Source organism: Melanerpes formicivorus, unplaced genomic scaffold (genome assembly GCF_026170545.1).
Source record: "Melanerpes formicivorus ecotype bairdi unplaced genomic scaffold, bMelFor1.0.p_v2 SCAF_17, whole genome shotgun sequence".
NCBI lineage: Eukaryota > Metazoa > Chordata > Aves > Piciformes > Picidae > Melanerpes > Melanerpes formicivorus.
In genome coordinates, this window is record NW_027142369.1 from 5764739 (window position 1) to 5788852 (window position 24114).

The following is a 24114-nucleotide window of genomic DNA, read 5'->3' on the forward strand; positions in this document are numbered from 1 at the left end:
GGAGATGGTGAGGAAAGCTTAGTTATTGACCTGTATGTAGTACTCCAGTTATTAGAACACTCCTGCAGGACACAGAAGGCCCACTTTCAACTCTGCAGTTGAACTCTCCCACTTCCCAAAGGAATACCTCAAATGTAGCAAAATGTGGACATGTGGAAACTACATTGCTGTTGTTAAAGCTGGTAGCTCAGGAATCAAGATGACAAGACTCATAAGATATGAAGAACCAACAAAGAACAGACTGACTTTAGTCCAGAAAGTAGGACATTCAGTGGGTAATGGAAACACCTGGAAGTGCAAATGTTTGCAACTGGTCTGTTTACACATTTCTCACTTTGCATTTGCTGAACAACCAATCCTGGAACTGTGATTAGAAAAGACAGTTAATTTCCAATAACTTAGAGGGTGGTAGGTAAAAAAAAAAAAAAAAAAGGCAGCAGCTAGGTATATACATGGAATTATTCAGTATTTTTTAAAAAAATTAATGTGAATTCTTAAAATACCTGAAATATTCTTTCTGATGTCTGAGGGGTTGCTGCAGGAGAGTATGTTGGATCCATTTCTGTAAACTCTTCTGCAAAATTACTCACATCCAACTCATCTCTGATTACTGGTTTAAAAGGAGCTGGTACTTTTTTGGCAGCTAAATCATCCCAATTCATATTCTAAACCAAAACCAGGAAAACAAGTTTGCATCAAATGAAAATTCATCAAGAAACAGATACTGGAAAGAGACTTGTGCAGAAACGTTCCTAACTCCATTTTGCTATGTACCACAGGCATATGAAATGCATTCAAACTATGCCTTACTCATTTGTTTAGATAAAGGCAAGAAATATCAAACTTACTTGTAAGCAGAGAAGATTCTATTTTTTTAATTTAAAAAAAAATGAAGGGAAAAAAAAACAACATAAAGAAATTTAATAGTGGAGATAAGCCAAGCAATTAGTGTGACAGCCATTAAATTACTTCCTCTATTTCAGAGGAAATAATATTTGTATTTTGGTAAGCCATAATGCATGCATGCAGAATCTTCAACTTTTCATTGCTGATTCTAGGCTTAATTATTAATCTCAGCTTCCAGAGCCCTGAGAGCATAATGGTTCTGGATTCTTACTTAAATGAATGTCTAGAAGTGGGAAGCATAGATACAGTAGTTACAAGAAAATGGCCCCATTACTGCAAAGCAGTAGAACCGAAACAAAGTCAAGATTAGAAAGCACTGTAAGAGGAAATAAAGTATATTCCAAAACAAACAGTGACTAAAGGAAGCTTAACACTTAGACTCTCCTATAAAAGAGATAAGGAATTCAGAATTTTAAAAGCCCAGATAATGCCAATGTTGAATGTAATGATAATTGAATTAAAAATATTTATTTTAAAGGCTATATTTTTGCTACCAATTTTAAATACACCAAAAATTATGCTAATTCAAATGTATTAAATTTCAGAAGCATCAGAAATATGTTTGCTGTGGAGGTTTTTTGGTTGGGGTGGGAGGGGTGTTTGCTTGTTGTTTTTTTTTCAAACTGCACACAAACAATTTCAATCACCAGGGATGGAACAGTTCAGATGTAAGCAAATCCAGTCTTGGTGATTGAAACCAAATGTTAATACACTGAAATTTGAGCAGGATTATAATCTACTAAACATGGCTAAGGATTTGATTTTTAGGAGATGTTTATCTCTAAGAGTTAGTTTTATTAATATTCAAATCTGACTAAAAATGTTAATGGCAAACTTTCTTTTAAAGAAAAAAAAACACACACAACATAAAATTTAAATGCTTTCCATTAAAACTTCTGGGTTAAATAGCCTGTCTTTTGGCTGCTTGAGGTATCTGTTAGAAACAGACATAAAATATTAAAAGTCTCCCATGCTCTTCTTAGAAGTATGCACAAAATCCATATACACAAGCACGTGGATACTCATTACTAACTTCAATGCATTCCCCATGAAATTAACATGCCTTGACACTATTCTTTTAACAAAACAGCTGAATTTCTTTAGATTTGGATTTCAAAGGCACCAGTGTGGAGGAAGTGCTGTCTGGGGAGTTCTGTTGTTTGCTTTACCTGGAAAAAGGGATGCTGTTTGATTTCATCAGCGTCAGTGGGACCGCAACCTAGTCTCTTCTTAGGGTCTTTCATCAAAAGACGCTGAATTATATCCTTGGACAGTGCACTCATTTCTGGTGGATAAGGTGGCTCACTTTTTAGTATTCTCCTGTAAAACAAATAAAAACCCAATTCTTTTGTAATTATTTAATGTGAGTGTTAAATAAAAGAGCTACCATACAAATGGTAGCATTTCACATTTTACTTAAACTTCCATTGTACTCAAAGACAGGAGGATATGAAACCATCTTTTGTGTTTTTAAACAAAGTAAGGTTTGAAGAAATGTAGACATGAACACAACATCTGTAGGTGATAAATTATGTAACTTAATCCACAAAAGAAGAACAATCCTCATTTCATGCATACTGGGCTTACAATTAATGTTCAAACAAAACCCCATAGCTACAATGTATAGCCCACAAAGACATCAACTTGATGCCTAACAACACTCAAAAAGCCCCAAATAATACCAATGTTAAAAATTATTTGAAGGGGATGGGGGAGGGGCAGCGGACACAAAAGAGATCTTAAAAACCATCTTGAGACACTTGAGGTTTGTCTGCACCTTGTGTACAATGCTCATGCCCTCTTCTCAAAGGAGGCATTATGACTAGAAAAGTTGTAGAGAAAAGTAACAAGACACATCAGAAATAAAGAATGGTTTTCATATGAATCTCCACGAAAAAGGCTAGGACTATCCAGCTTAGTGAAAAGGGGGTGTAAGGAACATAGTGTTCCTCTCAAAACGACAAATGGTAAAGTGGATAGGGACCACTCTCTCTTTTTCAATACAAGAAAAGAAGTCCACCAAAGAAAGCTAATGGGAGTTCAAAATCTTAAAAGCCTAAGCAGAATCAGATTTCAATGGCTTTCTTTTGTATGTGTAGCTCCCACTGTCTTATATGAAGAGGAAGATAAGTTTTCCTTCACCTACTACAAATGTAGATATTGATGCTAAGGACACTGAAGGAAAATTGGGACGATACTCACAGACAACATAGACAAAAGATATGTCAACAGGCTTAAAGAGACACACACACAAAACCATTCAGCACACAGAACCACAGAATGGTTGAAAGGGAACTCTGGAGGTCTGGTCCAAACCCCCAGCTCAGTCAGGGTTGCCTAGAGTCACTTGCCTACTACCATGTCCAGAAGCCTTGTAAATATTCGCAAGAAGAGTGACTCCATCCCCTTACTGGGCAACCTGTGACAGTGCTCAATTACCCGCACAGGAGAAAAACAGTTTCCTTATGTGCAAAGGGCAGGAACCTCCTGTGTTTCAGGCTTTGCCCACTGCCTCTAGTCCTGGCACTGGGTACTGCTGAAAAGAGCCTGGCTCCTCTTTCTTAGCACCCTTTCTTCAGACATTTATATACACTGATGAGGGCGGCAGTTCCAGCTCTCCGTCTTTCCTCATGCATTTCGGTACATTCATTTCCTTTTTGGCCCTTTGCTGTACTCTCTGCAGTGTATTTATGTCTCTCTTGTACTATGAAGACATGAACTGTGCACTGTACTAAAGCTTGGAAATCACTACTGCTGAGTAGAGAGGAAAGATGATCTCTTTCAATTGCTGATATTTTTCCTAATGCAGCCTAGGGTCTCTGCTGCATCTGCCACAAGAATACATTGCTGGCTCATGTTCAACTTGGTGTCTATATAGCCGTATGCATACTGTAACTGTAGTGACTTCAGAAAGCACAATGAATAGAAGGACTTTGAGTGCCTCCACTAAACAGACTGAAAGACTCTGAAACTATGAGAGACTGTGAAGCTGAAATTTACAAGGTTGTGACAGCACTAAGATCTCAATTGTCTCTGACAGAGCTTAAGTCAATTACTGCAGGACATTTCTAAATTTTGTTTAAAATTACAGCATGACATATCCTTAGAGTCATCTATCCCATGGGAAATTTTTTATCTTGAAATATGTAACTTCTTGGATTACTCCAAAAATAGATGTAAACAGATTGTTTTCTAAATAATCTTGTCCAGTCAGCGTGAGAGTACAAAACCATGTCCAACATGCACATATCCCAGGGGCTGCTTTACTGATGTAGTATTCCATTTCCAGCAAACAAAAGGACAAAGCAAGATAAACCCTTGGTTTAAACAACACTGAAATGATTCAGGAAAACGCAGTCTATCTTTTCAAATGGATTCTACCTCCAAATGATGTAAGGATGTTCTGCCAGTAAATGTATAAATCACAGCCACTCTGCTAGCAGAAGTAACAGCAACCGTAAGCCTTGTCTTCAATTTCGGGACACACTTCACTTTACAGAAAATGAGAAGGCAGCAAAATATTGCCAAATGGTTCCTTAATTAGGGATGTTAATGCCAAATTTAAACATCACTGAACAAGAGGATTCTTACACTGTAGGCCTGGTGAAGAAGTAAAGATTCAGCCTCTTCAGAAATCATCCAGTTTCAGAAAGGGGAAGCGGGTAAGGAAGTAAGAAAACTTTCCTGTTGTAAGACAGAAGACAGGACATCTTGATAGCAAAATTACTGGTTTTACAGGAGATCCAACAAAATCTACAATGCCTTCTTAGTTTGAATTTATAGAACTTCAAGGAAACATATTTTATCAACCTTTCTGATGAGAGAACCAGAATGGTACATAACAAAGATCCAGGAAAGAGACAAGTTGTTTCTGGACTCTCAGAAGGGGGAAAAACCCACCCTAAGTCAGTACTTTTAAGAAATTATTTCTGAAGGAATAGGATTCAGACTCTGGGATGTCCTTAGAATGCAAAAGAGAAATTTTAGTGCACTTTCTTGTCTGAAAAATGTCAGAGATTACAGACAGTCAAGTCAGATAAAAAATTGAAAATCTCTCTGGAAAGAAGATGCTGAACTGGGATGATTTGTAATACAGGTAATGAAGAGAACAAATTAGTACAATTTTTCTGTGCAGGCTCAGAAGATCAGTCTCTGTACTGGTGATGCTGATATGCACTAGCAATAAAATTCTTACCCGTGTCTCAGGCTTCTGATGCAAACACAAACATTCACACAAGAGAGTGAAACAAACATAAGGATTGGAAAGTCTTTTATAGAACTCTGCATTGCAAAGTTACCAGAAAGTTCTTAGCCAAAAGAACTACTTTTGCAGCCACACTAGTAAGTCTCATCCTTCTAACTGCAAACTTCCAGTGACATACCACATGTATTCAGTCATCCTGGGAAATGCAACTGTTGATGTGGTAACTGAGCAAAGAGTCTCAGATGTAGCCGAGATTTACAAAGTAACTTTTTGTGCTACTAGACATTCCACTCTTGCAGGGAAACTACTCCTTAAATTCTCTGGGGTAAGAACACGCTATAAAAATTGTATCTGTCAAAATAATAGTTTGATATAACACCGTGTTTTATCTAGTGGAAAACTTATGTGGCAACATAATAACAATTGCTGCCTTTTGCCAAGATTATTGTTTGTAATTATTTACTTCTATACACAGATTTAACAATAAAGTGGTAATTAGCTATGTTAAATTCTAGCTACGATTATACTGAGGGATATCTTCCATCTGTTAACCCTGCTAGAGCCCACTGTACAGAAGGCAGCATTTTGCTGCACAAGCAGACTCCATGTAAGCTGTATTTATATGTGCCAGTAGCATTCGTTCAGAAATACTTTCGAGGTTGGTTGATACTATAAAACACTCATGATGCACTGGACTGGCTGACAGAACTGCACTACAGAAGTAGTGAAGAAGGAAGCTAATTTCTTTAAATAGTTCCAGGAGCTATTTCCAGTTATCAGGGAACTGAAATATGTGAAGTTCTATACACATTAACAAGGATGGAAAGCAAGCTGCTAGAAAAGAAAGACCATATGGTCTCACACAACATGTAAAAATGCAAAATCATTGAAGACTAATCAAATGGCTTTATCAAGTAAAGAGAGTCTGACTTCTGTGGCACAACACTTGTGAAGGGTACTGAAGTTTAAGTCACTCAAAGCTCTGACTGTAGCCCATCAAGCGTTCAAAGAAAGCAAGCTGTATATGTGAAAAGTTCTTCACAGGATGTTTGCACTTCTTAAAAGAGGCTATGGCCTTTAACATTAACCTTCCTTTCCATTTCTGAATCACCTCCACCCTCTATTTCATGCTTATATGATGCAGTAATAGTGACAGAAGTAAGCATGAAGAATTGAAGTATTACCAGTAGCAACTGTGCTCAAAGCTGCCAAAGGACTACTTGACTACTCCACTGTATTTTCTGCCTTCTTCTAGTCTACCCCTTTGAGCTGGGATGAACTGATATTACCCCTGTTCATGAGAATACTCTGAAAGTACTTCGAGCAAAACCATCCCTTACATAGGTCAAGGAAGTTATCAATTTGAAGTTCTGGATGACTTACATTTTATTCTTCTCTATGGCAGACCACACAGAGTCAGGAGCTAACACCACTGGCATTGTGTTTCAGCAGTATGGCCTGATGGATTTCTCCCATAAATACTACGGACTGAAGGAGAAGGAGGAAATGCTTAATCTTTAGTGGAGGGGATAACACAGTAGAGAAATTACACCTTAACCTTCAGATGCTCCTCCTCTTTACCAGCATCTTCAGAGCCACTCCTGTGTAACACGTGCAGGCTGCTGAGCCTGACTCATCACCTAAGAAAATCACTCAATTTGTTATGAAAAACTTGCAGAGTGGTCACCAACGATCTGTGCTAGCTTGTAGTTTTAAAAAGCAGGTAAGAAACTTGCGGCCAGTGTATTGTATTCTTCACCAGAGATGTGAACAAGCGTGTGAACAAGAGTCTTCAGAAACAGAGACGTATGATAATTTAAAGTATGCACTTCAATTTCTCATTATGAAAGAGAAGTTCCCAGTGTTGTCACAAAGTTTATGGTAAAAGAACTGAACACAATCTCTTATCACGAAGTGTAAGAAAAGATATGACCACACAGTAACTATATCTGACAGGAGAACTGAAGAGTTCATTAGAGAGGTATCTCAGAACAGAGGTTCACGGTCAAATTTAACAGCAGAGAGCCACTGTGCAACACCCAGGTAAAATAAAAGGAGGACCTGGATTCATTTAGAAGATGACTTATCTCCTTAAACTCAGAAAAATCAAAGGCTGTGGAAACTCTGCTTTCATCAGAAAAACACAGAAAAGGCTGCAGACATAACTGAAAGAATTAACATTAAGTGTAAATTGCAAATGTACCTTCAGTGACAAAATTATCAAAGAAAAAAGGAAACAAAGATCATAGCTTCTAGGCCAGGCAGGCTCAGGATAAAGACAGGTACTGAAAATTCAGCTTTATTTCTCAAAAGAGCTCAGTTTACTCACCGCAGAGACAAAGAGGGCATTTCTGAAAAGCCACTAATACAGTAATAAGAATTCCTAAATTTAGAAAGCTAGTATGTTTTGAAGAGCGGATCATTTCTCTCAAGTATATTCTCAAGTGAGTAGCTCAACAGCTTCCTAAGTCTTAGCAAACTGTACACAGTCCCCTGAAATCATTAGAATAAGGTTTTCTTTCAACCATCAAAGATGTCCTTCTCCCTACTCTACTTACCTTCGGTCTGGGCTGAAGAAGTGCTACCACCTGCAGATACCTCACACCTGCCTGCTATACCCTAACCTCAAGCAAAGCCCTAAACACACTCCTGTCACTCCCCAAGGCACACAGCAACCACTATTCCCCAGAAAGGTCCATGTGACTCAGTGTAGCAGCCAGGACAGAGAAAACAGCAGTGTTCTCATATGCTGAGCTGCATGCTTAAAATGAGCATAACATTAATTACATAATGAACCACAAACACACAAAACAGGCGTCAACCAGCATAGATACTGCTGTCAATGGAAAGGATTCAGAAAGCATGAGTCTTATGAGTATTTATGTAATAGCAGAGATGTGATCAAGTTTGAAATGCAGTCATAGTTGGGACTAATGAGATTTCAGGTATAAACTAGGGGCTTATCATGGGAAGCAACAGAAAAGGAGAAGGAATTACATCTATCAGGCCATTGCCATCAACAGAGGAACTCAAAAGAAAGAGAAGACTGTATTTTTTCCAGATGGCAAATTATTACTTTCATTAAATAACATCCTCTTGAAATATCAACAAGAATAAATTGTCCATATAGAAGAAAGAGTAACACAATCTGAGTTACAAAAAGGCTTTTTCTGGAAACAAGAAGACTGAGTAACAGGCAGAAAACTGTACGCATTTACCATCTAAACTTACCAAAACATAAGCTGAAAGACTACAAGATTGTTGTCTATAAATGTGTACCGTGAACACCAACCAGAACAAAAGCATACTGAGCAATAACACAGTAAGCTTGCAGAACTAAACCTAGATCAGAAATTAGGTTATTAGCCATTAAAGGATGGACATTAGCAACCTTGCAGTTTCTTGGCTTTGAATTTAATCTTAGATTATCAGAAAGATTAATATATGAAAGAACACACAAGGACCTACCAAAAGACAGTCAAATCCTGTAGAATACATGTTAAAGGTTGCCAAGATTTTGGATAAAATGCTTATCTGTAAAATTCAGACCAAGAACTCCTTCAGAGTTCCATTCAGTAAATCCTGGGAGTCTTTTGACAAATTTAAGCATGGCATAGGTAGGCAATCCACAAAATGTCTGAACTTAAATAGGTCAGAAGGAGTTCATTTAATGATCAAGAGGATCAAGTTCTGAACATCTTTTTTGTTAATGGATTCCACTCTCCCCCTCATATTTTGTCTAGAGACCTAGAGACCAATAAAGAGGCCTCAACCTTTCAAGAAATTATCTGAATTTGTACCTGAAGTAAAATAATCCAAATTGTTGATGCAACTATTAAAACCTTAAATATCAAATTACTTCAGATGAGGGTCAAAACCATGGTAATGTTAATGGTAATGGTAATGTATTCCAATAGGTACAAAAAACACTAAGTTTGGGAATTGGACCTACAAGCTAATCTTGGCAGCAATTATCAAGTTGTGCAATTTAAATCCTGAACTTCCTGCTCCAAGAGAAATCCAGCAACAGGAAATGCTCATCTGGGGGACACATTTCACTGATCTGTTTGGGGCAAGCCTCTTGTTTTGTCTTTTTTAAATGCCACAATGTTTTCACATAGGTACTGAAAGCAAAAAAAAGTGCAGTTTACTAAACATAAAAGCTTACATGTAAAACATAGGAATGCTATATGTTATTATATTATCGTATTCATTTCTTCTCACATATGCAAGTATTGCTAGAAGGGATCACATTCTTCGTCCCACATTATAGACTAATAAATTTGGTATTACCTGTGACAGAGGTGAGAGTACATTCTGACATTTTATACTTGTAGCCTCAGTGACCTAGCAAGAACCGACAAAAACCTCCCTAGCTAAGTATGTTTCATTACATATCAATATTTTGAATGTGAGCATTACATTCACATATAATTTCGTATTTTATTTGACATACTTTTCAAAGTAAATGTGCAACAGGGTTAAATATCTAAAAAGCTGTGGTTCCAACACAGTTTAAATAAAACATGTCTTTTGTAGAGATCAGTTGTATTACTTTAATAACCTGCTGACGTTAATAAAACCTATCTGCTTCAAGATGTCATTCTCTTAAACAGAACTGGAGCATCTAAAATGCTACTATAGAAAACTCTCAGCAAGCATATATTATGGCACAAGCATCATTTTGCGAGCAAGTATGTACACTTTACTGTTTTGAACCTTACCTCGAAATCTCTGCTTGGGAATTCTTCTCTCCATCAACTGTAAATGGTGATGCTCCAGTTAATAATTCATACATAAGAACACCGACACTCCACCAATCAACAGCCTATAGAACAACAGTAATTTATGTCTGATATGTTGAAGTACAATTGTTACAAAGGAAGAAACAAAGTACCCAGAAAGCAACTAGTAAAGAAGAGCTCATCTATCGATACAAAGGCAAAACTGGATACAGTAAAGCATAACAATTGAAGTACTGATTGGAGGTTTGCTACGTTAAACTAATTTTATTTTTAAATCTCTCCACTTAGCTCCTTCAACTGATCTCTCAACCTGAACTTTTTTCACTGACTACCAAAGCTCCTTCCGCTTGCCTCCCTACACCCCAAATAATTTTCGTTTTCACCATTATGAAGTTTTAAGAACTCTAAAACATACTCAAAATATCAGAAGTATTGAAATCTGAGCCTTTAGGAACTGGAGAATGACACCAAGGAACTCTGAAAAAGCACAATTTAAAGGCATAGGTAACAGTCAATCAGGGCACCTGAAAACACTACAAATTTTTATCTTTTGTTCTTTCTAATACCTCAAAAGTTACAAAATATTTCTCTATTTCAAAAGAAATGATGCTATTGTGAATAGTAAAAGGAAGCAATTCAGTCATTTCAACCAAATGAATTTAACTATAGGTGTTTGAACTGCTCCCTTTTACTCCCATGGAATTTGCAAATCAATGAAACAGAAGTTCTGCTTTACTTATGTTGACAACATTAATATGATACTGGAAGACAGTGAAATTATGCCAATTTGGCCTCATACTTTAGATTTTTTTCCTTTGGGATTTTTCATATATTCAGCCAAAAGCTTCTAGAAGAACTTGTTGAAGAAGTCTCCGTACTGTTAGTGATTATCTTTGCAAATGCATAATGATGAGAGAAAATCCCAAGGATTTTATTTTTTTCCCTTGGAATGAGTTTTTCCAAAAGAAAAGGGGAGCTGCAGAATCAGAAATCAATTTTTAAAAAAAATACTGAAATACTAGAGCAAGTCTTTTAGACAAACAATACAGCTATCTAGAAGTCATTAACGAGAGCATAGCATACTACGGCAACTTCCTTTTTTAAGTGAAGATCTTTGACTTCTAACACTGCATTGCATGACTTTGCCAACAGTAAGGCAAAGAGTATGTGGTGTAAACAGTTACCATCACAGAGGTGTAAACAATTACCATCACAGGGGTGTAAACAATTACCATCACAGAGGTAACTGTATGATCACCCTTATTTGTCAACTAACAATTAGTATCAAATTGTGCAGCTGTTTCTTGTAGAATACTGTATGGCTCTGCACTACATCTAATGAAAGCTTCACATAGAAGCAGTCAACAATAAAAAAGGTCCCTCTTTAAATCAGCTTTAATGTTGAATTTGTAATCACATAAGAAGACTGCATTGTAATTCAGTGACTGACACATTGGAGAGATGTGCTGAAAATGGCAAGACTAAACTAAGAAAAAGGGGAGAGAAAAGCTTCGATTCATGTTTGTAAAATTACATTTTTCATAATGACTAGGCAAGCAATATGATATAAAAAGATGCAGAAATTATAGTGGAATACAAAGTAGGTGTGACACAATGACTAAGTAAAAAGACAATGCACTTTCTATTTTGTTCAACAGAATCAGGGAGGTGATCATTCTGCAGTTCTTCAAACTGCCAGCTCTTAGCTAAAACAACCTGCTGACTACAGTGCTCTCTCCCCAAAGAAATACACAGGCAAACTCAGACCAAAAGAGAAGAAAATTGCATAGAGAATGTGAAGAAAGAACCTTCTCTGGCAAAAGTAAGACGGAGTGCACCTAGTCTAGAAAAAGGAGATGGAAAGTGATGTAACATTTTCCAGTGCATGAAAGAGCTGTTAGAAGAGGAACTGTGATTAAATACATTCTGTAACCCCCAATAGAAAAGGTGTAACCCCCAACTCAAGCTACAGAAATAACAAAACGCCTAGAAATTAAGTACTCTCCAAAGCTTCTCAGTAAAATGAGCAATCAGAAGATTTTATCTAGGAACAGTGCAGAATTCTTCTGGGGAGCAGGCTTTTTTTGGACTCGATTATCTGTGAATTACAGTTGTCTTGATCTTTCCAATCAAATACTGACACTTTGATGCACAACAAAACTTGATCCTCAAGCCAAACAGAAAGAATTTTTATAATGAGAATATTTATAACATTAATATAATTAAGAACCCACTCCATCCTTCAAGAAAGATAAGAGATTTCCCTGACATACAATTAAAAATGCATCAAAATTTGCCACAAAACTATCATTTTTCCACACTGGGTAATATTTTTTTTTGCATTTAAAAGGAAGTGTCAGCTAAGTTTTTTTGTCCCACTGCATGTTTAGAACAGAAGACCTTAAATAGTTTTATAAAGATCCTTTTTGCTTAAGATTAAAACCTGACAATACACCATACTGATGTTTTTAAATATAGGCAATAATCTATTTTAGGAGAATCTGAAATGGGGCATATTTATATAAGACACTAACACATTTTACAAAAACCCCTCAAGCTGAACAACAGTGTTACCAAAAGAATTTCTTTTTAGTAACAAGCTTAGATACAACATACCTTGTCATGTCCTGTATCTCCCCCTTTTACAATATCTGGAGCCATGTATTCTATTGTTCCACAGAAAGAATATGCTCTCTCATTCTAGCAAAAAAAAAATACAGCAAAATCCAGGTCAATTACATTGTACAAAAAACATGGGACAGATATGGCTAACAGATCCAAGATGCTGGTAGCAATTCTTCTCCATATAGCTCAAAACTGTTAGCTAAATCATATTCCATCATATGTAGAGATGTATCACATAATGCTACAGAATATTTACAGTCTTCTACAAAAAAATAAAATGTCAAAGGTTTGTGTGGCAGCCCAAGGTAAACACACAAAAATTAACATAATGTTACTTAAAAACCTTTCCCGTAGGTCTAAATGATCTATTTATTTCAGAACTACACAAGATTCCCCATGGCAATACAGACATTCTGAAGGCTGCAACATCAATACTCTATAGACAACAAATGTAACCTTTCCATTAAAATGAGCATCTGATTGTAAGATGTACAATTTGACTACACTAGATACAAGTTCCTTTGGGTTCCCCTTATTTAGGAATTTATTGTGACCTCTAGAAAAGCATTTTATTTTGCAACACAAACATATACATAAAACCCACAACATTCTCTCAAGAAATGACTTGGAGAGAGACAAGAGAGAGAAAGAGAAAGGCAGAGAGACAGAGTTGTAAAACTAGTTTTATTCTACACACTGAAGTTACTGTCTTGATTATGTGCAAAGCTAAGCTCTTTTCACAGGCATGTATAATTGTTCCCTATTAGCATTTACCTTTGAGGTCAACATGAGGTCATGCTGTACCTTGCTAATGACGAAAGCACATGTGTATGGGCCATGCAACACTGTTCCTCCCTTATCCTTCAAGCTTCTAGCATTTTGGGGAGAGATCCTGATAGGTCCTTTAAAGAAGAGTGTTCAAAAAAGCAAATATTTCAAAAGTCAGGTTTTACATATGTAGATTCAAATTTGGAGTTTAAAACAGGTGCTATATAAAAGAATGAGCTACACTAATGAGAGGAATCTTATAAAAGTAGAAATAGTGCTCAGTGCTACCCTGAGGCATGAAAATTAAACAGTCCAACAGCATATTAATAAACTGGATTTATTAAAATACATATACTGTGACTGGTTTTGGGGTGTAAAATTCTGAGTTTAAAATAGTTATAGGTCTCATTTTGTTCAAATATTAACTTGAAATATTAACTTCTGAGACAAAACCATAAAGTAATAAACTTTTCATGATTCCATTGTCTTCTGATATTGTTTCTCTGATTATCTTTCCCAATACCTGTTAGCTAAAAGAAAAATTCGTGTGAAAAAAAGCAAAACCAAAAAAATATTTCAGAAATTCCTAGCCCTGCATCGTGGTTTCAGCCAATATAAAGCTATTCATGTATCCCTCTCCTCATTTTTCCTTCAGCTGGGAGGACAGGAAGAAGGGGAAAAGGGAAAGAAGGAAAAGGAAGGGGAGCGAAAATTTTTAAAATGGAACTTTTCTTCACTTGTTACCTCTCCAAAGAGTAAAGAAAATGCAGCCAAGTTGAGACTGATGAAAACCATTTATAATGCCAACATATCAAAAGAAACAGATTAAAACTGTTATCATTTAGTTAGCATCAAATTCAGCACATCATCCACACAATTATGTCTTCTTTGTCTCCATGTTTTGTAATAAAGCTAGGCTACAGAACACTACAGTGACAAGAAATAGACTGGGGAGCTTTATTTGAACATACACAGTGGTACAGCAGAACCCTTAGGATCTCAGGTACGTTTTGCTGGTGAAAAGGCCCACTAAACATTTCAGAACAGTAGCTTTTTTTGAGGAACAATTATAACCCTTACTATACATAATTTGTGGTTCTGATTTTAGATTTTACCTTTCATAATAATTTTAGCTTTTACTATGAGAAATGGAATTTCTGAAAGACTATTTGAATATTAGCTTTGTTTCTTAAATGAACATCTGAGATATTGTTTTGTCCTTCGCAAAATTCAGTGTTTAAACCCCCTGAAATAACTTCTGAGGTTTAAAAACATGTTATTATATAATTTAATATAATTTCTTATTTTTAAACTTCAATATCAAAAACTCACACTGTAAGTCACAAACAGGCATCTATAAATTGAAAATATTTTGAAATATGTTTGTAACAAGGTTTAGAAAAAAACCAATTTCTAATCCACATAGGTAAGAACTTGTATCCTATACCTCTTTTATCCTTTTCCATTTAGAAGTGATCTACAGCTGAAATTCAAGGCTGAACAGAGTCAAGAGGAAAGCAGATAATTATAACAAGTGGAATTCTTAGCAAGAAATTAAATAGTATATGGAACTCATCATTAAGTAGGAAATAAAAACAATGGACTCATGAGAAGTTTCTTCATAACAAACACTGGTTTGCCATTACACATACTAGGATCACATTCCAGAAGCTATGTTGGATCCAGCTTATGGACTGTTATAGGGAGCCCATTAAGAAACTAGTTGTAGCTTCTGACTCAACTGTACATGAAGTTCAGAGGACTAAAGCACTCCTTAGAACATTAACAAAGCCAACTGATTGAAACCGAAACATTCTGATTTGACTACAAACTGACATAGATTTGCCCTCAGAAGAGCTCAGCATCCCAGAATGCTAGGGGTTGGAAGGCACCTCTGGCAACCATCTAATCCAACCCTCCTGCTAACACAGGTTCACCTAGATAAGGTTGCACAGGAACACATCCAGGTGGGTTTTGAAAGCCTCCAGAGGATGCTCCACAACCTCTCTGGGTAGCCTGTTCCAGGGCTCCATGATCCTCAAAGTAAAGAAGTTTCTCCTTTAATTCAAATGAAACCTCCTGTGTTCTAGGCTGTACTCATTGCCCCTTGTCACAGAAATCACTAGGGTTGTAAAGGACCTTCAAAATCATCAAGTCAAACCACTATCTAACTCTACCAGAGCTATTACTACACTGTATCTTTGAGCACCGTATCTAGACAGCTTTTAAATATGCCCAGGGTTAGCAATTCAACCACTTCCCTGGGTAGCCTGTTCCAGCTTTTGATAACCCTTTTGGTACAGAAGTTTTTCCTAATACCTAACCTAAATTTACCCTGGTATAACTTGATACCATTTCCTCTTGTCCAGTCAGTTGTGACTTGTGAGAAGTGATATCACTGGCCACTACAAAGAGTGCAGCCCCATCCTCATGACCTCCACCCTTTAGATATATATGCATTTCTAAGATGCCCTCTGTCTTTTCTTTTCCAGGCTAAAGACTCCCAGGTATCTCAGCCTTTCCATATATGAGAGATGCTCCAGTATCCTAATGATCCTCGTGGGCCTCCACTGGAATCTATCTAGTAGTTCCCCATCACTCTTGAATTTGAGAGCCCAGAATTGGACACAGTACTCCAGATCCAGCCTCACCAGGGCAGAGGGGAAGAGAATCTCCCTTGACCTGCTGGCCATGCTCTTCTAATGTACCTCGATTGCTCATGGCCAGCCTCTTGTTCACCAGGAATTCCAGGTCCTTCTCTGAAGGAGTGCTGGCACAGCTTGCCCAGAAAGGTAGTGGAGTCACTCTTCTTGTTAACATTCACAAGGCTTCTGGACATGGTAGCACACAACTGGCTCTCACTAACTCTGAGGGGGGGTTTGAACTAGATGACCTCCAGAAGTCCCTTCCAACATCAAACATTCTGTGACAGAAAGTTACTGTAAACTGCATCTCACCATTCATTTGTACAATCACGTTTAACTCACAAATGAAATTTCAGAAGCCACAAACAAACCCTATTTTGTATTTTGCCCCCTCAAAATTTATATTTCATTCAACTTCATAACATGGATCCAAATTCCAGGATTGGCATTATTAACACTTCTATGTTGGGAGATGCAAGACAAGAAAGGAAGTTATTAAACAACAGCTGGATTTGGATTACCTCCAGGTGAATTCTCACTAGACACATATCTTGCAAATACTTGAATTTAAGCATAATTTGCATATTACAGAATATTCATTTTCTTCCCTCACTCAGCATGCACACCTTACAGATCATGGTTCCCTCTTCTGAGTTGCAGTACAGCGAGGAATCAGACACTACCATAAAGAGACAGAAGTGTGGCTCATCCATTTCTAATAACTCAATATGATAATATGATAATCATCTTTGAAAGAGTGGTGCTATGTTTATCCCAAATTAGCAGTGTTTCCATGTTTACAGATAATCTGAAGATGGTCTTCAGTCTTCAAACATTCTTTATCAAGTTCAGCATAATTTCTAAATGTTTATGGAATACTACATGTATACTAAGTGGATAGTTCAAAGCAGCTAACTGCTTAAGAGTGCAAAAACTTTTCATGAAGCCACTGATACAAAGAGTTTTGTTAAGAGTTCTTATGAGTGAACACAGACAGGCTCACTTGGAAAGTGAGGATGTTCACCTTATTAAACCATCCATCTTAAATTAGAAAAACAAGTTGAAGTCCCTTAACACTGAGCTATGCACTGACACTGTGGATGTGCCTCTCTATGTATTACCAGGCTGTTTCTAGTAAATACTTCAGTACTACACGTGGTAGACCTCTAACTTTTCCCACTCATGGCATTCTGAAAAAATAAGAGTGCACTGCCCTCTTTCAAACTTCCTTGCAAACATTATGACTGATCTGAGCATCCCAGTGAAATACAACCACTTTAACTTGCAAGGGCACTTTCAATACTAACTCCTTCATCAAAAGAAAAAAAAAAAAAGGGGTGTGTGTGCATAATTTGTCTTCCAACCAGGAAATGTTTAGGACAGAGAATTAGAATTCTGTGACTGCTGAAGGTGGAGAGGTGTAATGTGGATTAGCATATGTCCTGGAAGACAGTCACCGCACCAAAGAAAAACCCCTCAGAGCAGTATCGTCTTTGCTAAAACTATGTACATTGGCCTTGGCACACTGGCTAAAATTACACCATTTCCACAGATCAAAACCCACTAGCTTCAGAATTCAACTAAGTGTTGAGACAAAGATGGAAGTCTTGCACACGATCTTGTGGTATCACCACTTTGCCCTGACTTATAACCAAGGAATACTTTGCAGGCATTTGAAACTACCTGAAGTTGTAGAAAGCATCTATGTAAACTTTTGTCCTGGGAGACATACAGGACTTACGCTTTCAGAGTTCTCTAGGGAGTTCCCTCACCAAGTAAAACAGGCACATTGCCAATTGCCAAAAAAAAACCCATAAAGGCAAGCAAGAGAAAACAACTCCATTTCTCTGCAGAAACGAATCAAATTAATCATATCTACAGAAAAAAACAACAACTGAGTAACAGAGAAACAGTCACTACTACAATGCAAGAATGTGTCTTGAAAGTAGACATCCTACCCTACAGCAATGTAAAATCCATTTAGCAACATATGCAGCGGTAGCTAGACAGTTAACTGTTCAACAGGTCATGACACGGTATGTGGGACAAGAACTGCAATTTCAAAGAGAAACCACAGGAATTAGATGAGACTTCAGGGGAGCCAAGGAATCTAACATGAACAACATGCTAATAGATGAGTATCTACAGGGCCAAATTGCCTTTTGGCCACCAACTATTTAGACAATAGGCTATTCTATATTATGTCTGATTTAGGAAGTTAATGTGTGAAAAGGATTGATTAGTTTCCAGTGCTAGCAAAAAAATATAAATAAAAACATCACACAGCTCAGATGCCCTGAACATGTCTGATTCAACATCATAACACATCCAAAAGGGCATGGGAACTGGACAAAGAAATAGAGGCAACAGATTCAGCATGTGTGTTTCCCAAGACCTAGAGGGTGAAGGCCTGCGTTATTTTATCACACACGCCCAAAGATTGCATCCGAGAAACAACGCTTTAATTCTTCACTGAAAACATCTTCAGCTAGGAAGACAGACAACAGAACATCAGGGGCAAACTAATGTTTTTGAAGGAAAAAAAAAGTTCTATTAGAGCAGAGGACAGGATCCCAAGAGATTGTTACACAGTATTATCAATTCCTTCAACAAGTAGAGAATATCTTTAGTCCAGGGACTCAAAAACCCTCAAGATAACCATGCCTCTGGAAACTTAAAATCTGCATAACTGTGAAGTGCATCTTATGACTGTCATGCTTGCTCACAGCATGACAGACAGGACATCCAGATCAGCTTCCAAGAAAGTACAAAGAACAAACTGGCCCCAGAGCAAAAGATGACCCACATTGAAAGGTTGAAGACTCAAGCAAGTAAGGGCTAATATGTTGAGTACCTCCTGAGTTAATGGCTGGTAAGTACTAAAGAAAATAAATTTTCTGTTTAGACTTCTGCAGGTAACTAGAAGTTACATGAAGAGAAACAATCTCTCTACAAACATTAAGCACAAAATGCACCCAATATGTTACTAAGCTGGCTGTTTGTACAAGACAGACTGAGTAAACTGGAGCATGCTATTTGACCCCTTGAAAAACAGAAGAAAAAAACACAACAGATTAAAAAAAAACAACCCAAAAAAATACCAACTTTCAAACAAAGTCTTAACCCAACAGATCTTGTTTCAGAGGCCTCAGGAACAAAATAAATGTACAAAGAAAAACACCCAAACAGCAGCATGAAAGACTACAGAGGTGTGATTGCTGGAAAGGGTGAGTTCAGATAAAGCTAGCAAACAGAGTAACATAAATAAAACAAAACACCACACTTGCAAAGAATAACCAGATGCTGTGTTCAACGTATCTGGCTCAGCATACTGAGGCACACACCAAATACATAGTTCTATGTCTGCAACAAGCCTAAGGAGAGCATCTCTGCCACATGAATACTGCTTTGGAAATTGCTTCAGAGTTTGAGCATGGGAGATCTTATCTCCAAAGTGTGAGTACAGATATGAAACACTCAAATGCCTTAAGAATCATTATGCCATTTGAAGACCTATTATTTAACATTTAAATCTATGGCCTTTGAAGTAATTCTTCAACTTAGTAAATCACATTGAAACATGCCACTGCTCCAAGAGACACTTGGGTCCTACCATCTTATTTCATTCACAATGGTCTTTGTGTAAACATATTTTAGCCGAAGGACTAGCCAAGTATTCACTGCAGTAATTCTTTTCAGCATTCACAATCAGGACCCATTTCTCCAACTATATGAAAGGTCGCCTTTGAAATGGAACAGATGCTTCTGTTCTCCTGCTACTTAATGTGCTTTGTTCTTAACTGAGCTGAACGTCAGACACGACACATACTGAAGCCACACTCCTATCATACTCCTTCAAACCATGAAACCAAATCCCTTAAATGAATTCTGCAACTTTGACAAACAAAAACCCAGACAAAAATGAACCTCAAAGCTGCTCTTCTCTAAATGTCCTTCAGTAGCGTATGTGCTCTCTAGTAAGAATTTCTTGTCAATGAAAGCAGTGGCAGGATATAGTCAAAGACTGGGTTAAATCCTAGAGTGCATAATTCCTAGTGTAAGAATTACACGAAATGCAAATCACACAATATTAGAGAAAGGGCCCTTCCCAGCTGTTAAATTTGCTGGGACTTCAATTTTCTTGCTTTCTGTTTTCATATAAAATACCATAGAAACATAATCAAATAGCTTAAGAACTACTCCTTTAGTTACTCAGCACAAAAAAAACCCCACAACAAACTGCAAACCTAGAAACTCTTAAGTGCCACTGGGCCAAAGAACAGATAAACCACCTCTAGAGCTGAAGTGTGAGAGTAGCTAGTCTCTGATGGCATGTATTTCATCTGTCAGCACAATCTCCACAATTAAGTAGCACCTAGTAACACAGGGCAAGAGGGTACAACAGAATAGAAGGGAACCAGGTAGCTAGACAGCAGCTCACTGAAAACATTCAGGGCTGTTCTCAGGACCAGCTCTCCACACATGCACTGAAAAATTCTCCAATACAGACAAGAATTTCTCACTGATTCTTGTCATGTTTTTGTTATGAAGAAATAATAGTTACTACGAATGTTTGCAACGGGTTCTCCCCCAGATTCCAGCAACATTCTTATGAGGTTCCTATGCTTGTCAATACTTGTAATTTGGCAAAATAAACTACTCCATTCACTTGATCTGACTTCATCATTATGAAGGTTTCAAAATGTAACAACCTAGCAAGACAAGGGGAATGCATAAATGCTGTTGGAGGAACTCTGAAACCACGTAGCAAGTTAAAACAAGGGTTTTAATACAGATATGGTCCTTCTACTTAAAGTCAAGAACAATTCTTCCTTGTTGCATGGGTAGTAAAATTCTTCATACTGACTTTCAGGCCAGGTCTATAGATGAAAAATCAAACTACTGAAAATCATAGTTCAGGTAAAACTCTATGCATCTTGGTGGTTCTCTTTAAGCACACTTCATGTGAACCTGTTCACCATGCAAACCGAGCTACTTGAACATTTGCAACTTCCATAAAATACTCAGGGTTGCCAGTAAAATCCACCATTCATGCATGAAAATGCTTCTCACCAGTAAGTTGGAAGCAGTCTGCATATCATATATATGACAAAAAGAAATCCACTCCCCAGAAGATTTATATTTTCAAACTAACCTTTTAGAAGGGGTAAAGTTACGAACAACATAAAGACTTTGTTCTGTATTCTATTTGGTGAATAAATATTCCAGCACATGAAAATTGGTAGTTTTGATTGTTATTCAGAAGTGTTTACAAACCAAGTTTCTTCTTTGATGAAGGGTGTTTGTGCACAGCGTGCGATAATAAAATAAAGACGCTAAAACAAAAGATGTCTTTGCACAGGGACAAAGCTCAAAATTGGTGAAGGGATCACATGGAACAGATATGAATGGTAGATGTTAAAATTTACATGACAGCATGGTATTGCAATTCTTGCACAAGATGGTACACTGCTAACACGTTCTAAAGCAAGACCTGCAGTGATGCTGTGCTTTTGGCTCTCAAGAAGTGCACTTGTGATCACAGAATGGTAGGGATTGGAAGGGCCCTCTGGGGATCATCTGCTTCAACCTCCCTGATAAAGCAAGTTTTCCTAGAGGAGGCTGCACAGTAAAGTGTTCAGATGGGTTTGAAAGTTTCTAGAGGAGGAGGCTCCACAATCTGTCTGAGCAGTCTGTTCCAGTGGTCTGTCACCAAAGCTTTTCCTCATGTTCAGATGGAATTTACTGTGTTCTAGTTTGTGCCTGTTGTCCCTTGTCAGTCACTGGACACCACAGAAAAAGACTGGCCCCATCCTCTGAACATTTGCCTTTTAGATATTTATAAGTATTGCTATGAACCCCTCTCAGTCTTGCCTTCTCCAGACCAAACAACTGCAGATCTCTCAGACTTTCCTCATAGGAGAGATATTTCAGATCCCTAATCATCTTTACAGACCTCTCTAGAGTCCCCCCAGCAGTTCTTTGACTCTCGTGACCTGGGGAGCCCAGAACTGGACACAGTACTCAGATGTGGCCTCACAAGGACAGAGTAGAGGGGAAGAAGAACCTTGTTCCACCCAATGCCACACTCTTCTTAATGCATCCCAGAATACATTTGGCTTTCTTGGCCACAAGGCCGTAGTTGTGGCTCACGGTCAGCCTGTCATCTACCAGGACTTCCAGGTCTATCCTCAATGAATTGCTTTCCAACAGGTTAACCATTAACTTGTGGTGGTGCAGGGGGTTATTTCTCCCCAGATTCAGATTACAGTTGCCCTTGAACTTCATTAAGTTATCCCCACCCAACTCTCCAGCCTGTCCACATATTGCTGACTGGCAGCACAATCTTCTGTTACATCAGCTGTTCTTTCCAGTTTTGTACCATTAGCAAACTTTCTGAGAGTACACTCTATTCCATCTTTGAGGCTATTGATGAAGTTGCTAAACAAAACTGGACCATATACTGACTGCTGAGGGACACCACTAGCTACAACATTCCAAACAGACTGTGCCACTGATCATAATCCTGTCACTCAGCCAACATTAAAAGCCTTGCTGAATTGAGATAGACAACATGCACTGTTCTCCCCTCATCCACACAGCCAGACAAGGTATCATAGAAGCCTATCAGACCAGTCAAGTATGATTTCCAGTGATTGCTTGCTGATTACTACAAGAACCACCTTCATCCCTGAAGTCATTAATGTTTCTTGGGTACATCAATGTGGTGGTTTTAGGCTACAACTTTAAAATTTAGGATTTTGAGCAGAAAAGTAGAAAAATATAAATAAATCACTATTGGGTGTATAAAGGAAAACTAAAGATTATTCTAAACAAATTAATTGGAGAAATATCTGCTATAAGATTGACTGTTGTGGTGGGTTTCTGAAAACAAAAGAAGAAAGCAGGGTGGAGGGCTTGCGGGTACTTCACACTCCCTGCAGGGCGTTTCCCCTGGGAAAGCTGAGTCTGTTCCACCTTCCCCTCCCTGCCCAGCTAGGGTATAAAAAGCAGGACATCATAGCTGTGGGATCTCCTTTTTGGCTCCCGCCTCTGCTGGATGTGAGCTACTGCAGCTGCCCTCCTGTTCCTCAGCCGGACCTGATCCTTCTCCCTGCTGCCTCTGCACCTCCTCAGAGAAAGACTGGTTTTGTATTATTTATTTTTTTTCTGTTCCCCCTGCCATCCATTCTTGTTCCTTGCCCTTGTGAACCTTTTTTCTTTCCCCTGTTGTTATATATATAATTTGAAGGAAAAAAAAAAAAATTATTTGCCTCTCTACTTCTAAGCTGACTCCAGATTGCTGTTTAGTGGATTTGCTCCTTACCCTTTTTTTTTTTCCTCTCCTTGTTTGGAGGGAGGAGGGGGGGGAGTGGGGAAGAGATTCTCAGCCTTTTCCCCATTTGAGCTTTTAACTCTCAGTTAAAGCTCAAACCACTACAACTGTACTGAAACAATTCACTTTTCTGCTCTCTTCTCTGCTTGCTTTGCTCAGGAGAGATTAACCTGCCTTTTTGGCTGACCTTGCCTGCGTCGTTAAGTCTAACCTCAGCTTTCTCTCTGTTCCTTTCTCTCTTGGGACAGGGGGAAGGGGGGCAGTGGAACAGCTTCCCTGGTCTCTGACTGGGGGGTGGTTTGTGTTGTTTGCTAATTGTAAATATCTATATAACATTGTAAATACTGTGTATTTTGTACATATTCATTGCACTCCATTGTAGAGTGTAGATTTTGCTTGTAAATACAGCTTTCATTTGCTTCTAACTGAGTTGGTCTGACAAAGTTAATGCTGGGGGGGAAATTTCAACCCATCATAAGCAACCAATCTCTAATGAAGGAAACCAGAGGTGGTTGATCTTTCCTGCAATTAGAGATCAACACAAAGATGTAATTAGAGTTCTGAAAGCTGTAACTATTATGGTTACAAGCATAAGCAATGAAAACTTTCCTAGGAAAATCATGTCAAGACCATAAGCTTATTAACAGGCTCTACAACTTCTTTCCCCAGTCCTAGGCATTAAGGCATCTGTGCTCAAGACCAACACTGACACGACGCAGCCAAGTACCCTGACAAAGCTTGCTAGGGGCCACCTTCACCTTCAGCTGGGAAGCTGGGAGCTGAAGTCCAGGTTCCCATTCTTGATGCTTGTATCAGAATGTGCTGCAGGGATGCCTGTACTTGGCTGCGTACCTCACTGATCCTCATCAAACAACTTCAAATCCT

At 38.0% G+C, this 24114-nt stretch overlaps 1 protein-coding gene across 3 annotated transcripts in view; it reads right to left on the reverse strand.

Annotated features, from left to right (window-relative positions):
- The window catches only part of RPS6KA5 (ribosomal protein S6 kinase A5), a 77295-nt gene that overhangs the window by 20442 nt on the left and 32739 nt on the right, over window positions 1–24114 (reverse strand). For 2 of the 3 annotated variants that reach the window (XM_068148775.1, XM_068148777.1), the window contains exons 6-9: window positions 12472–12555; window positions 9835–9938; window positions 2076–2226; window positions 504–665 (exon numbers count right to left, since the gene is read on the reverse strand). In XM_068148775.1, coding sequence (XP_068004876.1) covers window positions 504–665; window positions 2076–2226; window positions 9835–9938; window positions 12472–12555 — 501 coding nt within the window. Of the gene's footprint in view, window positions 1–503; window positions 666–2075; window positions 2227–9834; window positions 9939–12471; window positions 12556–13254; window positions 13341–24114 lie in introns of those variants that run through there. The other variant, XM_068148778.1, reaches the window with a different exon arrangement.